This window comes from Podarcis tiliguerta (assembly GCF_965153285.1).
Source record: "Podarcis tiliguerta genome assembly, chromosome: 14".
NCBI classification, from domain to species: Eukaryota; Metazoa; Chordata; class Lepidosauria; order Squamata; family Lacertidae; genus Podarcis; species Podarcis tiliguerta.
The window spans coordinates 6,953,870-6,971,518 of record NC_139547.1 but is presented as its reverse complement, the minus strand read 5'-3'; the positions used below and the strand labels follow the sequence as shown (position 1 = coordinate 6,971,518).

General features: G+C 48.5%; 1 protein-coding gene across 2 annotated transcripts; it reads right to left on the bottom strand.

Annotated features, from left to right (window-relative positions):
• Positions 1-1,265: 1,265 nt before the first annotated feature.
• On the bottom strand, positions 1,266-13,984 carry LOC310664220 (SH2 domain-containing adapter protein F-like; the record flags this gene model as incomplete). 2 transcript variants are annotated; one of them, XM_083413091.1, is made up of 8 exons in its annotated part: positions 1,266-2,691; positions 3,855-3,974; positions 5,005-5,128; positions 6,485-6,691; positions 7,522-7,746; positions 10,297-10,426; positions 12,975-13,049; positions 13,220-13,516. In XM_083413091.1, the coding sequence occupies 8 exons, from the start codon at positions 13,514-13,516 to the stop codon at positions 2,484-2,486; spliced, it is 1,386 nt and encodes a 461-aa protein (XP_083269217.1). In that variant the 3' UTR covers positions 1,266-2,483. The 2 variants fall into 2 exon arrangements, with proteins under 2 accessions (XP_083269217.1, XP_083269216.1); XM_083413090.1 differs by lacking the exon at positions 12,975-13,049 and having other exon boundaries at positions 13,220-13,984.
• Positions 13,985-17,649: the final 3,665 nt, after the last annotated feature.

Genomic DNA, 17,649 nt, shown 5'->3' with positions numbered 1-17,649 from the left:
TGAGTGAGTGGCAGACACACACACTGGACCTAGGCACACATTCGGTTACAGATGGGCACAGATGGCCCACGCCATTTTGGTGCCCAAGACAGAAATGTCTAGATGGCAGCTATCCCACCCCAGATGGTATAAACTAAATAATAAACCATTTCCTGCTCTGATGTTGTAGCTCCAGAGGACTAGCGGCAGCTTTTTAAATTACTTGCTCCTTTTAACTGCAGACTGAACCTGGGGCCATCCTACAAGTAGATTCCTGCCTTGCAGGGGGTTGGACCCTCGAGGTCCCTGCCAGCTCAACTGTTGTATGATTCGCTGAGCCATGATTCATGCTCCCATGGAGCTATCCCATACTGAATGATCCCGCAATCCCTTTCAGTCTTAAGGGAGGGAGGGAAGGAGCCAATGCAGAACAATGAGCAGAGCATGTGGACTGCAGAGTACAGATGGGTCTCAATGTCCTCCCCGTAGCTGAAAGTCACTCTTTGTCAGCAAAGATGTGAAAGTCACCCAGAGACTGCAGTGGCAGGAGAAAAGACCATTTTGGTTTTTGGGCACAGGAAAGAGGAACATGGGTCACTTGCACACACACACACACACACACACACACACACACACACACAAAGAACAACATGGCCTGGGGAAAGCCAACTCAGCTAGAGAAAGAACATCTGCAGGGAGTTTGTTCTATCCTTCCCTTTTTTTGATACAATCCTGAGTTTGCAATGAGTGGGAGTGATTTGCTGGTAGCACCATAATATGTGCTGAAGCCCTCAGAGATCAACGGGCAGGTATAGCAACCGCCCGTCAGGCTCTAAGTAGATTTAAAAGGCACAGGAGAAGGCAGGCCTCAGTGGAACTAACAAGCCCAAGGAACAGGGATGCTGTGTGAAGATGTGCTGCCAAATCCTGGGCCAGAGTCACACCATCCACATGTCTAGCAGGTTGGTAGTGACGTAACCCACAAGGCCGCAAAGCAAACAACACACTGAAAATAAAGACCTCACAGGATATGATATGCCCCTCTGGAAGTTTTGCACAAATCCAGAAATTTACTGCGTAAGTTAAATAATAATCCCTACGCTTTCAGCAATAAGAACTAGATGGTACATCTGTAAGCATGAGAGAGATCATTCAGGCATTCTCAACAGCTACCAAATTAAGCACAAAATAATTAGAGGAGTCTGGGACAGGGGGAGAGAGCAAGGATAAGCTCTGAGTGCCCCTGTTTACTGTTGACGGTGCAGAGGACAGCAGCAATCAAGGCATGCCATGTCATTTGTTTTTTATTTGAAGGAGCTAGAAACAAGTTTGACTAGTACATCTGACTAGTACCAAATGAGGGTTTCACAATGCATCCTGGGTAAATTCATTACACATGCAAATCTTCCCACCATAGGGGCATAAGAAGCTGCCTTGTACCAGGTCAGACCACCCATTCCTTTTGGTCCACGCCACTGTCCACCACAAGTGGTTCTCCAGGATCTCAAGCACAGGACTTTCCTGTCCCTTGCCCATCTGATCATTTCAGTTGGAGATGCCCAAAATTCAGCCTGGGACCTTCGGCATGCCTTTGCACCGAGCTCTAGTTCCTCTATCTTTCTTGTCATCCATTCTTTTTGTCTTCTCAGTTCACCGAATCTCTGCCTGGAGGCTGGCTGGTGGGGCCTTTTGGAAGATGATGAGGTCCAGTCATCAGGAGAGCTGGCTGAAGGCAGGCTGCTCACATGACTGAGGACAGAGACCTGGATTTGACTGATGAAGTAACATCAGGAGAGACAACTCCATTCGGGGGAAAGGCAGATCCTATTGAACAGCAGCTAGTCAGAAATCCCCTGGATAGTTTCGTCTGCTCGCAGGAAACTACCAGCTTTGAAGCTGCCGCAGATAGAGGTCAAAATAAGAGAGAGGGGAGTCAGCAAGTTGTGAAACCAAGAGGAAGTTGGTGGCTGGTTGGCCCAGTTGCACATTCCCTCTCTTGATTTCTCGTCCCTTTACAACTCTCAGTCAAAACACGAAAGCTATCTCCATAGAACAGTACCATGCTTCATGTGGTGTTGAATGATATGAATGCCTAATCTGTGATGTGCAGGCAACATGGGGCAAATAGGCCTGCTGGAAGTGGCCCCAAAGGAGTCAGATGGGAATAATGGTGTAGGGGGTTGGACTCCTTCACACTTGAGGTGCCACCCAGCTTTGTAATTCCAAGTCCTCCTCCCTGAGAACTGGTTTTCTCCTTCTTTGGGGGGCCTGCCCTGAAGATGTCAAGAGAGTTAACTGGCACCCAACAAGGAGGGCCTGGAGTCCCAACATGCAAAAAGCCTGGTTTCTCCTGCAGAGCTGAGGATGGAACAGTTCCGAGGTCCGTTTGGGTGGCCTGTGCCTTCCAGCCTCACCTTGGATGCCTCCTCTTCCAATCCATGCAAGCAACTGCAATCCAAAAATGTTCTGCTCTTGTCCAACGCTCACCCGTCCTCTGCAAGAAGTCACTGCTCAGCTTCAAGGCAACTGGAGGGCTGCGTGGTGACAGGATAGAGCAGGGACATGTGCTCTGCTCCCTGGATGGGCAGCTTGTGGCTGGCGTAGTGGTGGATGATCTCAGGGACGTTGTCAAATGGGGGGCTGTGCTGGCCCAGGACAAATTTGTGGTCTTCAGTCTGCAAGAGCTTCATGTGAAGGAAGCCTTGGCTGCTCCTAGGGGAAGGAATGGTAGGAGAGGGTGGGTCAGCAGTGGGTTGGATCAGAGGTCCTGGGCCTCTTTCTCTCCCAGCCCTCTTCTCCCTGCTGGGTAGCCCTCTCTCAGCTGGTTAAATCCTCCCCTCTCCCTGAAATTCCAGTGCTGATTGACCCCCATGTATTGAGCTTTCTCCTAAGCTTTAAAGCAGCATGGGATAGGGAATTTCCATCAAAATCCTCTTGTGTAGCTTGGTGGGGAAAAGAGGATTGGATCTTTATCTGGAGCTCCATCCCTTCTTCCTGCTGCTCAGTGGGAGAGTATAACGTGGGCCCTGAAATACTAAGCAGTGGGCAGGAAGCAGACCAGAGGTGCAGATTGCGTACTTCTGTAAAAGAGGCAAGTTTCTTGGAGACTATGCATCCTGACTAGAAAATGTGCATATTGCCTAGAAAATGTACAAAAGACGGTTGATATATTTGCACATTCCCCAAGGCTTGTTGGAGATTATGCATACCCAAAGAATGTACAAAATTCATCCACGATAAGTACATTTACCCAGGGGTCAGCAAACTTTTTCAGCAGGGGGATGGTCCACTGTCCCTCAGACCTTGTGGGGGGCTGGACTATAGGAAAAAAATGAACGAATTCCTATGCCCCACAAATAACCCAGAGATGCATTTTAAATAAAAGGGCACATTCTACTCATGTAAAAACACACTGATTCCTGGACCGTCTGCGGGCCAGATTTAGAAGGTGATTGGGCCGGATCTGGCCCCTGGGCCTTAGTTTGCCTACCCATGCGTTTACTCATGCCAGTTTGAGAATATGTATATTGACCGAAAAATCTGCACATTCCCCTCTTCATGGATGGTTTATGTGCAGATTCTCCATGAGGTCTGGTGAATGTGTATAACGTCTAATGCATATTAACCACTCAAATTACGCTCCCCTTCCACTTACTATTATTCCCTGATGGTCTCGCATCCACTTACCAACCAGACCGAAACCTGCTTAGCTTTAGCAAGTTCCAGATTGCAACCTTTTTGTTGCACGGCCCCATTTACTTCATCCTAATGCTCCCTGAGCCCCTGCCAGGCTTTCCCAGCGAAACTCCGTGAACTACTTTCGTCAGCTCAGAACAGTATGATGCATACAGAATCCTCAATGCTCACTCACTCACTTCAGGGAGAGGGAGAAGGCATCATGGCTGCTCTCGCTGTTCCGCACCAGGTAACTGGCTTCTCTGCAAAGTCGCAGTAGCCCCTCGGCACCCACTCGGCTCAAGGTCCCATGATACCACCTGTGGAGGAGAAGAGAACTCATCCACTCATATCCCTATAGAGAGGTCCTTCATGAACCTTCAGCTAGAGACATGAGATACTAACCTAATTTTAAAATAAACTAAATAATAATCGTTTGTGATCCATATGCGCCTACATACCAAGGCATGCATTTCTCCACAAGGAGCCATATAAATAGAAGACACCTGAAGGTTTTCAGCCTGGATTAGGTACCACCTTTGTCACTTCAGAAAGATTCAAAGGGAGGCTCCAGAATGAAACTCATGATCTCCGATGCACAACTAAAATTGATGGAGTGGGCTTAGGACTCAGTTGGAACAAAAGGTTCTCTCCCCTGGCTGTGGATGTTAAATTAGCACAGCAAAGCTAAGACGGGCGTGAAAATCACCCATTATTGCTGTTGTGTATGGCTATTGTTCTTCTATTGTATGGGTGTGGGGAACCTTTACTGGCCTTATCTCTCCACCCATGCTGAGCCAAATGTGGCAGGTGGGAGGCCCCCTGTCCACTTGCCAATCCCCTGATGTCACTATGATGTCAAGTGATGCTGCATTTGAAGCTCCGGTTGTCGAGACTTCAAAGCACAGCACAGGAACACCCAGGAGCTCACTTTACACTCACAACTGTTATTTGGGGTCCCGGTCTTATCTGCCCCACAGCATTTGATGAAGTGGGTTTTATCCACACAAAAATGGATGCCACGATGAACCTTAGTCCTTCACAGAGCCACGGATCTCTTTTTTTGAGCTCGTTTCACTACTGCCATTCTTGTCCAGATTGTGATCATCAGTCCCTGCTTATTGGCTAAGAGGCCCAGAATGAGTTCTGGGGCGGGACATTGGCTTGGTGTCTCTGTCAACAGAAATGGCCAGAGCAGAATTTTGCTGAAAGTGTTGTATTCCTACTACGCAAAGCTCAGCAGAGGAAGGTGGATGGGGTCAAGTATGTGGTGTTGTCGGTGCCCTAGTGTGTGATCAGACATGCAAGTGTCCCTGTCCCAGCCTCCTCTCCTATGCTCAAGCTACTTACGCTTGGCTCTCCAGCGGCAAAGTGGGATTGACGCGTTCACCGAAAGCTAACCCGTGCTCCATGCTCAGCCAGCATGCGCTACTCCTCTTCTCTGCGCAAGGCTGGTTCTTCACAGCTCCCTTGCCTTAGGGCAGAAACACACGAGTGTGCATGAAATAAGGAACAAGAGCAACTCAGAAAGCAGGATAACGGATTGGGGAAGAGCGCAAGAAATGTGGGAGCCCTAAATTTATAGTGCAACATCAGGGCATGAGACAAAAAAGGAAGAAGGTGGAGGTGGGGGAAAAGTGACAGGAGATCACACGGCAGGACTATCCAGGAAACATGCAAAGGAATTGAGCTAATAAAATGCTGTCCTGATGCTGGGAAAGGTTGAGGGCACAAGTAGAAGGGGATGACAGAGAACGAGATGGTTGGACAGTGTTCCCGAAGCTACCAACATAAGTTTGACCAAACTGCGGGATGCAGTGGAAGACAGGAGTGCCTGGCATTCCCTGGTCCATGGGGGGGGGGGGTCACGAAGAGTGGGACACGACTAAATGACTAAACAACAACAAAACCCCACTGAGCACCATGGGGCTCACTTCTGAGTAAGTGTGCACAGGGTTGCACCACAAGGCCTGTTATGTAGTCTGGGAGATTCGCTGCAAGCAGGAAATCTACCCCCTGATCACTGGAGGCCCCATCCTCAACTTTTTAGTATCTCAGGGCCAAAACATGTTTTGTCTACTTCCATGATTCCCGCCCCCCGTGTCCCCCCAGGTTTGGTGTGTTTTTAAAAAATGAAAAAGCAACTTCAGGCAGTGGCGTAGCGTGGGTTGTCAGCACCCGGGGCAAGGCAAGTAATTTGCGCCCCCTAACCCGTGGATTTGCACCCCCTAACCCTAACCCCCAGACGTTGCGCCCGGTGCAGCCGGCCCCCCCTGCACCCCCCACGCTACGCCACTGACTTCAGGGAGCTAGAGGGTTAGGGAGACGAGGGCTCTTTAAATCTTTCACTGCCAGCCACTCTAAAACCACATATCTCTCCAGCAGCTTTGCTTCTCAACAGGGAAAGGATGTGGGGACCACATATGCTTTCTACCAACTCAGGAGGAGGCAATTTTGAGTGGACAAATTGCTGGCCAGAAAACGGTTCAACGGCCCCTTGCATTCTTCCCTGCAAACCGATGCCCCCTGTGGCTACTTCCCTGAAAAGCATAAAAAGGAGTCCAGTAAAAAGTATCAGTCACATAACTGTGCTGTGTAGCCCTTAGCCTTTGAAGTAGGAGCTGCCCATTTTTCAGATTCATCATGAGGTCTAGGAACTTTATCTTTAAATACAAGATAAAAAGAAGAGATTTGTGGGACCCTGTGTTGTCTTGCATGTCTGTGGAGAAATTGCTGCCACACAAATGCCCAGACCCTCTGCCTATATTATCTCAATGGCCAGAGCATCCATATTCCCATCCCAAAGCTTGTGTGGTTTGTGGATACCCACTACTGACATCCAGGGGTCTGGACAGAGCTTCAGGGTCCTGGAGGCTGGCGCTGGTATCCTGGAGGCTTGGCGGAGCATCGGCCGGCAGGCATCTGGCGCTGATGCTCTGAAGAGTGGGTGGTCCCTCAGCATCCATGTGGTTCGCAGAGCTGTCTAGCTGCCCAACGGGCGGGGGCCATGGCAGCTCCTGAATTCCTTCGATTTCAACTGGACATATCATTAGGAGAGAAAAGAAAGAATTCTGGAGGGAGGCTGGCTAGATATTCCCAGGGTGCAGAAAGGGCTTAAAGCCCCCTCCCAAAGAGGTGCTCAGATCAACCTGTCAGTCCCCACAGCAACATAAAAAAAGACATTAGGACATCCAGACGCCCAGGCAAAGTGATGGAATGGCCAATGGTCAGGGATAATGGAAGCTGCACTCCAAAACATCTGATGCGCACCAAACTGTGGAAGGCTGGTTTAACTTTTAGCTTGGCTCTCCATCCCACCACGGAAACATAAGTAAAGCAGATTCTGTTAGGGACAGGCAAATCTGTCATATTCAGTTTCTCAGGGTTTGTCAGGTTTCCAATCTTACGTTCAGTTTGCTACATTTCCGTATAAATTTGTGATCTTTTGGAAAGTCCTTGTAAAAATTCATCAGAATTTTAGTGTGGATTTCTCCTAATACACATACTTTTGTGTGCAATTTTGCCTAATATACGCATTTTCCCGCAGCAAGATTCCCTAATATAATGCATTTGGTATGTCGTTTCAGTAATATGTGCATTCATATGCCTGCTTTGCCCTGCTATTTGCATTTTTGTACACGTTACGTGGCTGCAGAACTGCATTACCTCAAATAAGTTTGAAAAACAGCTGTGTCTCAGTTTGCCTATTGTTTCAGGAAGTGTAAATTTGGTAGGTTCGCCTTTAAATGAGAGCTGAATTGAAATTCCATCCTTGCTCCCTGTCTTTTGCCTTATGCCTGCCTAATCCCACCTATCCCCCAAACCAAAAAAAAATTCCCTGTGCTAATGTCCCCTTTGGCTACTTGCCTGCAAATACCCTGGAGATACGCTCCTTTTTCCACTCCCAGGGCTGATCATATTCCTCCGGTGGCCGCTCATCATCTTCCGGCAGCCACGAGTATCGGCACTGCACGCCAGGTGGTTGCTGGAGGTCGGGATCCATGCAGTTCTCAGGTGCTTCATAGGGAATGTCATATAAGTGCAGAGGTTTTTGAGCAGCTAGCGCATCGTTGGAGCCGGTTTTCTGGATCTCTGGTAGCAAAGAAGGAAAGATTTCACTTTAAAACAGGCTTGCAAATAGTTACTAGGCTGCAAAAGAATTTTACCTGCCTGCAGGGGGCTGGCAGAAGAGGGATAGAGAGCTCCCTCCCTCCTGCAGCAGTTTGCGGTATCTTTTTGCAGGGCACAGAGACGGCATAGAGTGCCCCAGACCACTCCTGTGTCTGCATGAGTTTCCATGCACTTGTTTGCATGCCATTCTTTTTCGCTTCTTATGGCTACTGCTTAAAATGCAAGGCCATTTTAATATCCAAGAACAATTCCAAGCACAATTCCAAGTGTTGGTGCTGACCTTTAAAGCCCTAAACGGCCTCAGTACAGCATACCTGAAGGAACGTCTCCACTCCCATCGTTCAGCCCTGACACTGAAGTCCAGCACCAAGGGCCTTCTGGCGGTTCCCTCACTGTGAGAAGCCAAATTACAGGGAACCAGGCAGAGGGCCTTCTCGGCACTGGCACCCGCCCTGTGGAATGCCCTCCCACCAGATGTCAAAGAGAACAACAACTACCAAACTTTCAGAAGACATCTGAAGGCAGCCCTGTTTAGGTAAGCTTTTAATGTTTAACAGACCACTGTATTTTAATACTTTGTTGGAAGCCGCCCACAGTGGCTGGGGATTATTAAATTATTATTAAATTATTATTAATTATTATTATTATTATCCCTCCCTGGATTCCAGATTTGCACCTCTGGGATTTCACATGTCCAGTTAGAAACTACCCAGTTCCTTATAGCACACTTGAATTAATGGCTCCTCCAGTGACCTGCTGAATACTGAATATTCATTGACTGCACAAAGCATACGTGGTGTTTGGAGGCCATTCAAGTATTTATTGAGCATTCCTTCTGATTTGTTTACGGGGCAGTTATACCACAACGGGAATTCCTCCTGTATCCATCCTGATTTATTTGCACTGTTTGCACACCTTCCTACTGACAGCCCCCGCCGGCACCTGGGGCAGAACTTTTATTAAGAGATTGCCCAAAGTTTTTGAGCTTTTTTAAGGAGACCAGCCAAAGTTGCTGCTTTTTTTAAAAGTGCATTTGTTCCACTAAGGTAACAGAGCACTTCAATCCACTTGAATTTCTCAAACCTACAGTTCAAGCATGCATTTGAGCCCCTCCTGCAAAATACTGCCAGTCTGGACTGCTGCAGGTCGCTTTTGGTATGCAGTGACAGGCAGAGACAGCAGTGACCATAATTTAACTTTCATATTTGGGGCAACTGTTAAGTGACATGGTTAGGAGGAGGAAGAGAAGGAAGAGAATTTCTTCCAGAACAGGACTGCCTCCTTCCATGTTTGTTTTTATTTTTAATGCAATGCCACATTTCTGGTGCAGCATCAGAACAAGTCTTGAGGAATCCACGTTCACTCAGCCATGAAGCTGTGGCAACTTTTGGCAGCCAGCCAAACTTTCACTGGAGTGAAAGATTATCAGTCATGGGGGCATAGAGAGTGTGTGTATGAATTTAACAGCGCTCAGCTTTTTTTTAAAAAAAAAGTTGCTATTTTGTTACTGTTGATAATATGGTTTTATAGATTATAAATGCCATATTGATTTGTTAATCACATGAGTTTTGTTGTAATTGCGATATTTAGCTTATTTTTAGTAGCTTCTTTGTTAATAGTGTTTTAAAGGTTGTAATTGTTTTCTTGATGATTTGTTACTTATTTTATATCACTGTATTTGTAATGTTCCATTATGTTTTATTATGTTTTTGTCCTTTCATGAAGTTGGAAGGGACCCTTAGGATCATCTCATCCCACCCCCACATTTTTTGTAAGCCACTTTGGGATTCATCTGAATGAAAAGCAGCATAAAAATACAACAAATCGAACTAAATCAATCAAAATCTCAGCCTAACCTTCCTCATAGGGTTGCTGTGAGGATAAAAGGCAAGGAAGGAACTATCTATTCTGCTCACTGGAAGAAAGATGAAATTTAAATGTAGTAAGTGAACAAATAAATAAATGTAGCCTACAAGGAAACTGAACAAAATTTCAAAAACGTCAAACATCAGAAATCTACAAAACAGAAAATATCACAAAACTGTGAACTCACAGCTAGAACAATGAGCATGCCACTACTGCGATTTTTCTATTAAATACTTTCTACTAGCTTAGTGAACGTACAGAAGCCAACCTGGAAACACAATAAACTGAAGGATGAGGTTGAAACAAATAAGCACTGAGAGTAGGAAAATAGGAGATAATGAAATAAAGATCATATATGACACTCAATAGATGTCTTTGCAGTAGCTCAGCCTTACCCAACCCAGTTCTCTCCAGGTGTGTTGGACTACAGCTCCCATTGTCTCAGACCATTGGCCATACTGGCTGGGACAGATGGGAACCAGAGTTCAAAATACCCAGAAGATACCAGATTAGAGAAATCTGCATCAGAGAGCATCATTATGTTCCCTATTTCAAAGTTTTCCATCCAACACTGCAAGGTTAGTCTCACTCCAGATCCGGGAGGTCAAGCAACACAGAAGACTTAGCATCAAAATGGTACTTTACCCGCCAACAACTTCTGAGCTTCATATGGTTCCATATAGCCTTCACTTTTCACCCTTTCCTGCTCCCCGGTTTGACAACTAGTTTCTTGTCTAGTATCAAACGGATCTGCGTAGTCCTCCACAATCATCATCTGAAAGGGAGAAGACGACCCAATTAGTTAGAAAAGTATGGTGCTGTTTTATACAGAGTCAGGCCATGGCTCCATTACTTTGGAATTGGGTTTCATTGTATTTTACCTATTTTTTGTAACATGTTTGCTTTTTCGCTTTGTGCTTTAAATCCATAATCATGTGGAACCTGAAAGCCAGGGCAGCTAGTCTCCTTCACCTCCTGGAGGATAGTCACGATGGCAATGTTCTGCCTCCCCTGTCAGCAAAGGTTCTTTATGTTTGCAACAACTGCGGCCCGTGTTTTGTTAGCCCCAAAGTGGAAAACGAGCAAGGTCCCAACCAAAGAAGAATGGCAACTTAAGTTGACAGAATATGCACAACTCGCAGACTTAACATATAAGAGAACAAGAAGAATGTATGTTTAAAGAAGATTGGAAAACATCTACTGAATATATGGGAAATAAGTGTGTACAGCTGAAAACGCTGGCAGCATTAAGATAAATTCAACAGCGTAAATAAGTTTTGACGGATCCAATAATGGAAAACCGATCGGCATAGTTTTTGTAAAATATGCAGGGATTTATAATATGCAAAATGAACCATGGAAAGAGAAGAAGGGAAGTCATTGATATCTTAAGGATGTCAAATGTTTATTTTAAACTGTAAAACAGAAAATTATACACACACACACACACATATATATATATATATATATACACACACACATCGTATTTTTTGCTCTATAAGACTCACTTTTTCCCTCCTAAAAAGTAAGGGGAAATGTGTGTGTGTCTTATGGAGCGAATGCAGGCTGCGCAGCTATCCCAGAATCCAGAACAGTGAGAGGGATCGCTGCTTTCGCTGCACAGTGGTCCCTCTTGCTGTTCTGGCTTCTGGGATTCAGAATATTTTTTTCTTGTTTTCCTCCTCCCAAAACTAGGTGCATCTTATGGCCTGGTGCATCTTCCAGGATGAAAAATACGGCATATAAAGTTCCGAATCTGCCTTCACAGACTCGGAACAGACACCAAAACAGCAAGCAGTCAACATGACTTGTCCATACCTGGGAAAGCATTTATACAAAACCAAGCTATGTAAGCCGGCCTCTACAGCCCAATTAACTCGCCCTTGACTGGCAGGCCCCTTCCCAACTCTCATAGTAGGAGCCAACTCCTAGGGGCCAAGGTACCTTCAACCCCCTCCCCCCCAATAAATTTCTGAGGGGGCCAACTACCCCCCAAAAGTTTGTGGGCATTGCCATTCAAAATGGCGTGCACACACCATGTTTTGTGGTCAATTATGTGGGTCGAGGCTTACCGCCCCCACCCCCAATATTTTATTAAAGTTGGCACCCCCGACTCTCACCCATCTCCCCGATAAGGGAGAAGCTGACAGGCGGGCAGTGTGAGAAGCCTCCCCTCTCCCAACAAGCTAACCATCCCAAGCCCACCGATCAGCAGCGCACCAAAGCAAGCCAAAGAGCACATCGCAAAAGCAAAGGCTTAAACATATGTGAACTCATTCATGCAGCAACTAACAATTAGTCCCAGTACTATCTTGCTACCAAGGTGGCGTCTACAGGCCTCCCAGAACATTTTCGCAGTTTGGTTCCACACAGGAGAGCGCTGTTGCACAGCACTCAGAATCCACTTGTCGATTTCCCAGAGGCATCTGGTTGGCCACTTAAGAACAGGATGGTGGACTAGATTGGGCCACTGGCCTGATTCAGCTTGGCTCTTCTGAGTTCTTATTCTTATTCTTTATTGAATTTATATACCGCCCTATACCCCGAGGTCTCAGGGCGGTTCACAGAAAAGATCAACATAAAACCCACAATATACCCGCAGTGTTTGCAACCCGCACATCTGCGCACGCGTGGGTTGTGATTCCGCGCTTCTGTGCATGTGCAAAGCACGATTTAGTGCTTCTACACATGCACAAGCGCCAAAACCTGGAAGCAACCATTCCGGTACTTCCGCGTTCGGCGCGGTGCGCAACCAGAAATCACACAACCCGAAGGGCCTGTAACCCGAGGTATGACTGTATAATCAAATTAACAACAACAACAACTCAATAACACCCCCCCCCCAAAGGAGCCACACAAGAAGTAACTTTCTAATGCTGGGGTAAGGCAGGAGCCTGTGGCCTCCAGGTCTTGCTGGACTCCCATCCTCCGTGACCATCGCCCATGCTGGCTGGGACTGATGGGAGTTGGAGTCCAGCAACATCTGGGGGGCACTGCATCGGCTACCAGTGATCAAAGGGGTGGGGGGAGAGGATAAGCAAATCCTGGTAACCTGTGGTGCCCAAAGGGCCATGAGTCAAAACGAGTAGCCAAGGACGTGTCTATGCAAAACAGAACACGACCACTTTGATTCCTGCCTTGCAGGGGTTGGACTAAATGACCCTGGGACCCTTTCCAACTCTAGAATTATGCGATTCTAACAACTGGGAGAGAGACCCGTTTCAAAACTGCTGGCGAAGTGACCTCCGGTCCATGCAGGGCGAGGGCACGGTCCTATACCCGTGAACTCGGAGGTCAGCCCCAGTGGGCTCCCGGCTGCTTACCTCCGGGGAAACGTGTCTGGGGTCGAAGCCGAGAAGTCTTGCCCCGCCCGTCCCCAGGCTCCTTTTTGCGTTTTGCTGGGACAAGGAGAACAATGGGGGCTTACTTCCGAGTAAACAGGCTGGAGGCTGAAACGAAAGCCTCCCCTCCCCACCCCACCCTCCGGAGAAATTGCATCGTGTAAACAGGGGCACCTCCGGCTCCGGCTCCCGCCCCGGCAGCCTCCCGACGGAGAGGGCGGCCCCACCTTTTCTCGCTGGCCTTGGGCATCGCCGGTCCCGGAGGCCGCGGCTGTTTCGGCCGCCTGCGCCGCTTCCACCCGGATGAGGCGCCTCCGGGGCGATCGGCAGCGGCGGCCGTCGGGGTCGGCGGCGGGCGCGGAGGTGGCGGCGCCGCCCGCGTAAGGGTCTTCGAAGTCCCGCTCCCGCTGCAGCCGGTAGGCAGCGAGCAGGTCGGGCTGCTCGGGGCCCGCCGCGTAATCCGGCTGCGGCGGCGCCGGCTTGGCGCTGCGGAAAAGCAGGCGCTCGCGGAGCCAGCGCGCCATGGTGCGCCCCGGGGCGGCGGCGGCGGCGGCGGCGGGGCGCACGCGGAGCAGCGGCGGCGGTCCCGGGCCCGCGGAAGGGCCGGTCGGAGCTCCTGCTCGCCTAGCCGGCCGGTGCGGAAGCGCTGTGCCCGCCCATCGCCCCCGATCTCCCCCTCCTTTCCCGGCGCGCTGCTCCCCGAGACGCATCGGGCCTTTGGGGCGCAAGCTCGGCGACGGGGCGGCGATCGCCACGGAGCGCCCCCGATCCCGATCGCTCCGGTGCGGAGCCTTGGCCTCCCAGTGACCCCACAGCTTTAACAGGGCCTTGGGGGGCGGGGGTTCCTTTTCGCGGGGGTTCCACGTCCCCCCTCCCCATCGACGCGCCCCGTTTCCAAGCATAGCCCCGGATTCCCCCCACCCCTTTAAAAAATATGGTCCCTGTTTTGCTCGGGTCTCTGACAGTTGTTACCGGGAAATTGGAAGAGGGGTGAGAGACCACCACCCCCACACACCAGCCTTGCCTCTCCACACTAGGAGGCAAAGACAAAGCCTCAGCTGCACATTACCGAACAGTAGCGTAGCGTGGGGGGGTGCAGGGGGGGCCCGGCCGCACCGGCTGCAACATCTGGGGGTTAGGGTTAGGGGGCGCAAATCCACGGGTTAGGGGGTGCAAATTACTTGCCTTGCCCCGGGTGCTGACAACCCACGCTACGCCACTGTTACCAAATATAGCAGTTCACTGATAAATTATGCACTGGCTCAATGGGGAAACTTTAGGAAATCATAAGAAAACGCATTGTGGTGTCAATGTTCCAATGGCATTTAGGACCCAGGGAAGTGAGGTGTAAGGGGAGGGGTGAGTGAGGCCACCATAATATCTGAGATGTAGTCAAGTCCAGGGGTGATATCCTGCTCCAAGAGTGTCAGGCAGATAACCATCTCAATCACAATGCCAACCCACCCCATAGTGGGATGAAGACAAAGTGGGGTATTTGACTTGACTCAGGGACCAGGGAACTAGAAATGCTTTCCTTTGTACTCTGATGGGAGCATATTTGAGTGACAGGGCCATGCCTGGATCTCAGGTTCTACCTGAGACCACAACTTTTTCTGTGACATATCTGTGATGTCTTGATGATGCTTCCAGAAATGTATTATGGGAAACTTTGGGAAACTTTAAAATATGGATGTAACCATTGTTTGGGGTTTCTCTCGGCTTCTTCTGTGTGGTAGTTTGAAGTCTTGTTGCAACAATAAAGATCAGGCCCACTGGCTGCTGTTTTGCTTCTATCTCCTGGCTGAAGTCTTTTGCTTGTGACCCCCAACCTGAACTGGTGAGAGCCAGTGTGGTGTAGTGGTTAAGAGCGGTAGACTCGTAATTTGGGGAACCGGGTTCGCTTCCCCGCTCCTCCACATGCAGCTGCTGGGTGACCTTGGGCCAGTCACGCTTCTCTGAAGTCTCTTACCCCCACTCAACTCACAGAGTGTTTGTTGTGGGGGAGGAAGGGAAAGGAGATTGTTAGCCGCTTTGAGACTCCTTAGGGTAGTGATAAAGCGGGATATCAAATCCAAATTCTATGGGAGCCAAGGTTAGACAATTGTGGGGTTGCTCCAAGGTCTCTCTTATATACAGTGAAATCTAGCACACATGCAATTGGATCCTGTGTGGAAATACTCAGAAGAAAACCCCATTCACTGCCAAGGCAAATATGTGGGATTGGAGTGTGGCGTCACAACCCTAGATGAGTTGCGATCAGAGGAGAGTTGTTCTCTAGTAAGGACATGCCAGATTGCAGTTGTGTGTACCTTGATGCACATTGAGTTCTGTGGGGCTTGGCTGCATGCACATGCCATACACTGAAAGCACATTGCATCCCCTCTGAAGAATCCTGGAAACCATAGTTTGTGAAAGGTGCTGCGAGGCATAAATTAGAGTACCCAGGGTTCTTTTTTTGGGGGGGGGGGAGGTATTTTCAATGTATGGTGTGTACAGTCCCAACAGGTGTGGATTTTGCTGTTAATGCACATGCATAGAATATACCCCTTTTATATTGAACACATAGAAAGATGGGGGCGGGAAAGAGAGAAGCATAACACACATAATTTTCACTCTTGCCTGCCATGTATTGTTCAGCTAAACCTGCCCTTAGATTCTGGGCACATGGCCAGGGACACTGGAAAAACAGGCTTCCTGAGATTCCTGATCCATCACCAGAGAGTTTCGGATCACACATGTGCAACTTCTGTGCACATGCACAAACCTGAACATGCCGAGTTGGTGCATGCATGGAGATGGTGCATGAAAACCCACTGCTCCACTCACGTGCGTTCAATCAGTGGTGTAGCGTGGGGGGTGCAGGGGGGGCCGGCCGCACCTGGCGCAACATCTGGGGGATAGGGTTAGGGGGCGCAAATCCATGGGTTAGGGGGCGCAAATTACTTGCCTTGCCCTGGGTGCTGACAACCCACGCTACGCCACTGCGTTCAATACATAATATGAAAATGTGTTCATCTTCCAACACCAAACCTGAGCACATTTGACAGCCATGTATCCCTGCCTCGACTTCCCCTGTTGTTTCTCCTGTCCCAGGCTTTAGATTGTATGCTCCTCAGGGCACGGCACTCTTGCACCTGTAAAATGCCACAATATTAATCGTAACCGTAACCTACTTGAGATATTTTATGGGAAGTGAGTAAATAAATGAAAATAAATCGCACTGTTTTTGTTTCAGCTGTTGAGTGGATAATGGACAGCCTGCAGCAGGAGTCTCACAAATGCAGTATTGCCTAGATCTCAGAGGCAGGGGACCCAAAGCAGGGTCCTACAAGATAAATAAAGTTGGCAGGCATATTTATATGGAGGGATACCATTCTTGAAATATTCTGTTCCTGGGTGGTTTAGGGCTTCACAGTAAAAACAGCACTTGATTTGAGCCCAGAAACAGATGGGCAGTGTTGGTTCAAGATCTGTGCAATGCAAGCTGACCATCCAACCAGTTTGAAGGAGCCTGGCAGCCACCTCTTCAACCAATTAAAGTTTTCATGCTTTCCTTGAGAACATCCCCAGACAGAGGGCATCAGGGGAGTCAGATCTGGAGATGCCCACAAAAGCATGAATGCAGGGAACAGATAGCTGTGTGTCCCTACAGTATTCTCTTTATGAAAGTCCTTTCGATTGAGGACCCAGCCAAGCCCAAGACTGACCATTGCAATGTTGTGTGCCACCCTAGGTGTGTGTGTGTTTTATAAACTTTCTTTTTCTTTTTTTACTGACAAACAAGATCTGTTTAGGCTGGTCTTTGCGGGTCAAATGTAATTGCATTTTAATAAAATTCGTTCTGTTTGTGGCGGTGGGGAAGCCTTTGTTACTAACGCCGCTCTTCGGGGATGGAGCAGGCTATAATGCATGAATGCTACGAATGGAAATCATGTGTGCAGCAATCTCAAAAGAGCATAAATACATAGTACCTGCATAAACCAAGTCTAATCTGGTGCCATGCTTGGAATCCGGCTGCAACGCTAAGATTTTGGATGATAAAGACACAAATGAAAACAAACAAACCGCTCTTTTAGCCGTAAAAAAACAAAACAAATCGCACAGCTCAATTCAGCCCTAACTCAGGTACACCATTGCGTCTCCAAATGCCTTCCCGCTAATCGAGCCTGGCATTTGGAAGCAATGCTTAGGTTCCACGTTATAAAAGCACAATTAAACAAAACCAACCTTCCTTTGAACCATTAAAAAGAAAAGAAAAATAATTGCCTTCCTGCCGTGACTCGGATTCGAACCGAGGTTGCTGCGGCCACAACGCAGAGTACTAACCACTATACGATCACGGCGAGCTACCAGGGAAGACGAGAGCGGAGGACGCAGCCGCCCTCTTCAGTGTCACAGTCAATGATGTCACTCGCTCTCGAGCTAGGAATGGTCGTAATCGCTTTCAACGCCCTCCTTTCGAACGCATGCGCTTTAGCGCGGCTGCTCTCAAGGCGCGCGCCTGCGCTCTAGGGCGCCTTCCGCCTTCAGACAGACGCCGCGAGCCTGGAGGGAGCCGCTTTATATAAACTAATCCACCGCTCGATTGCAGTAGGAATACCCTCAGAAAAAAAAATCCCCTAAAGATAAAAGGAGCCTCTTGTACTTTCCTCGTGTC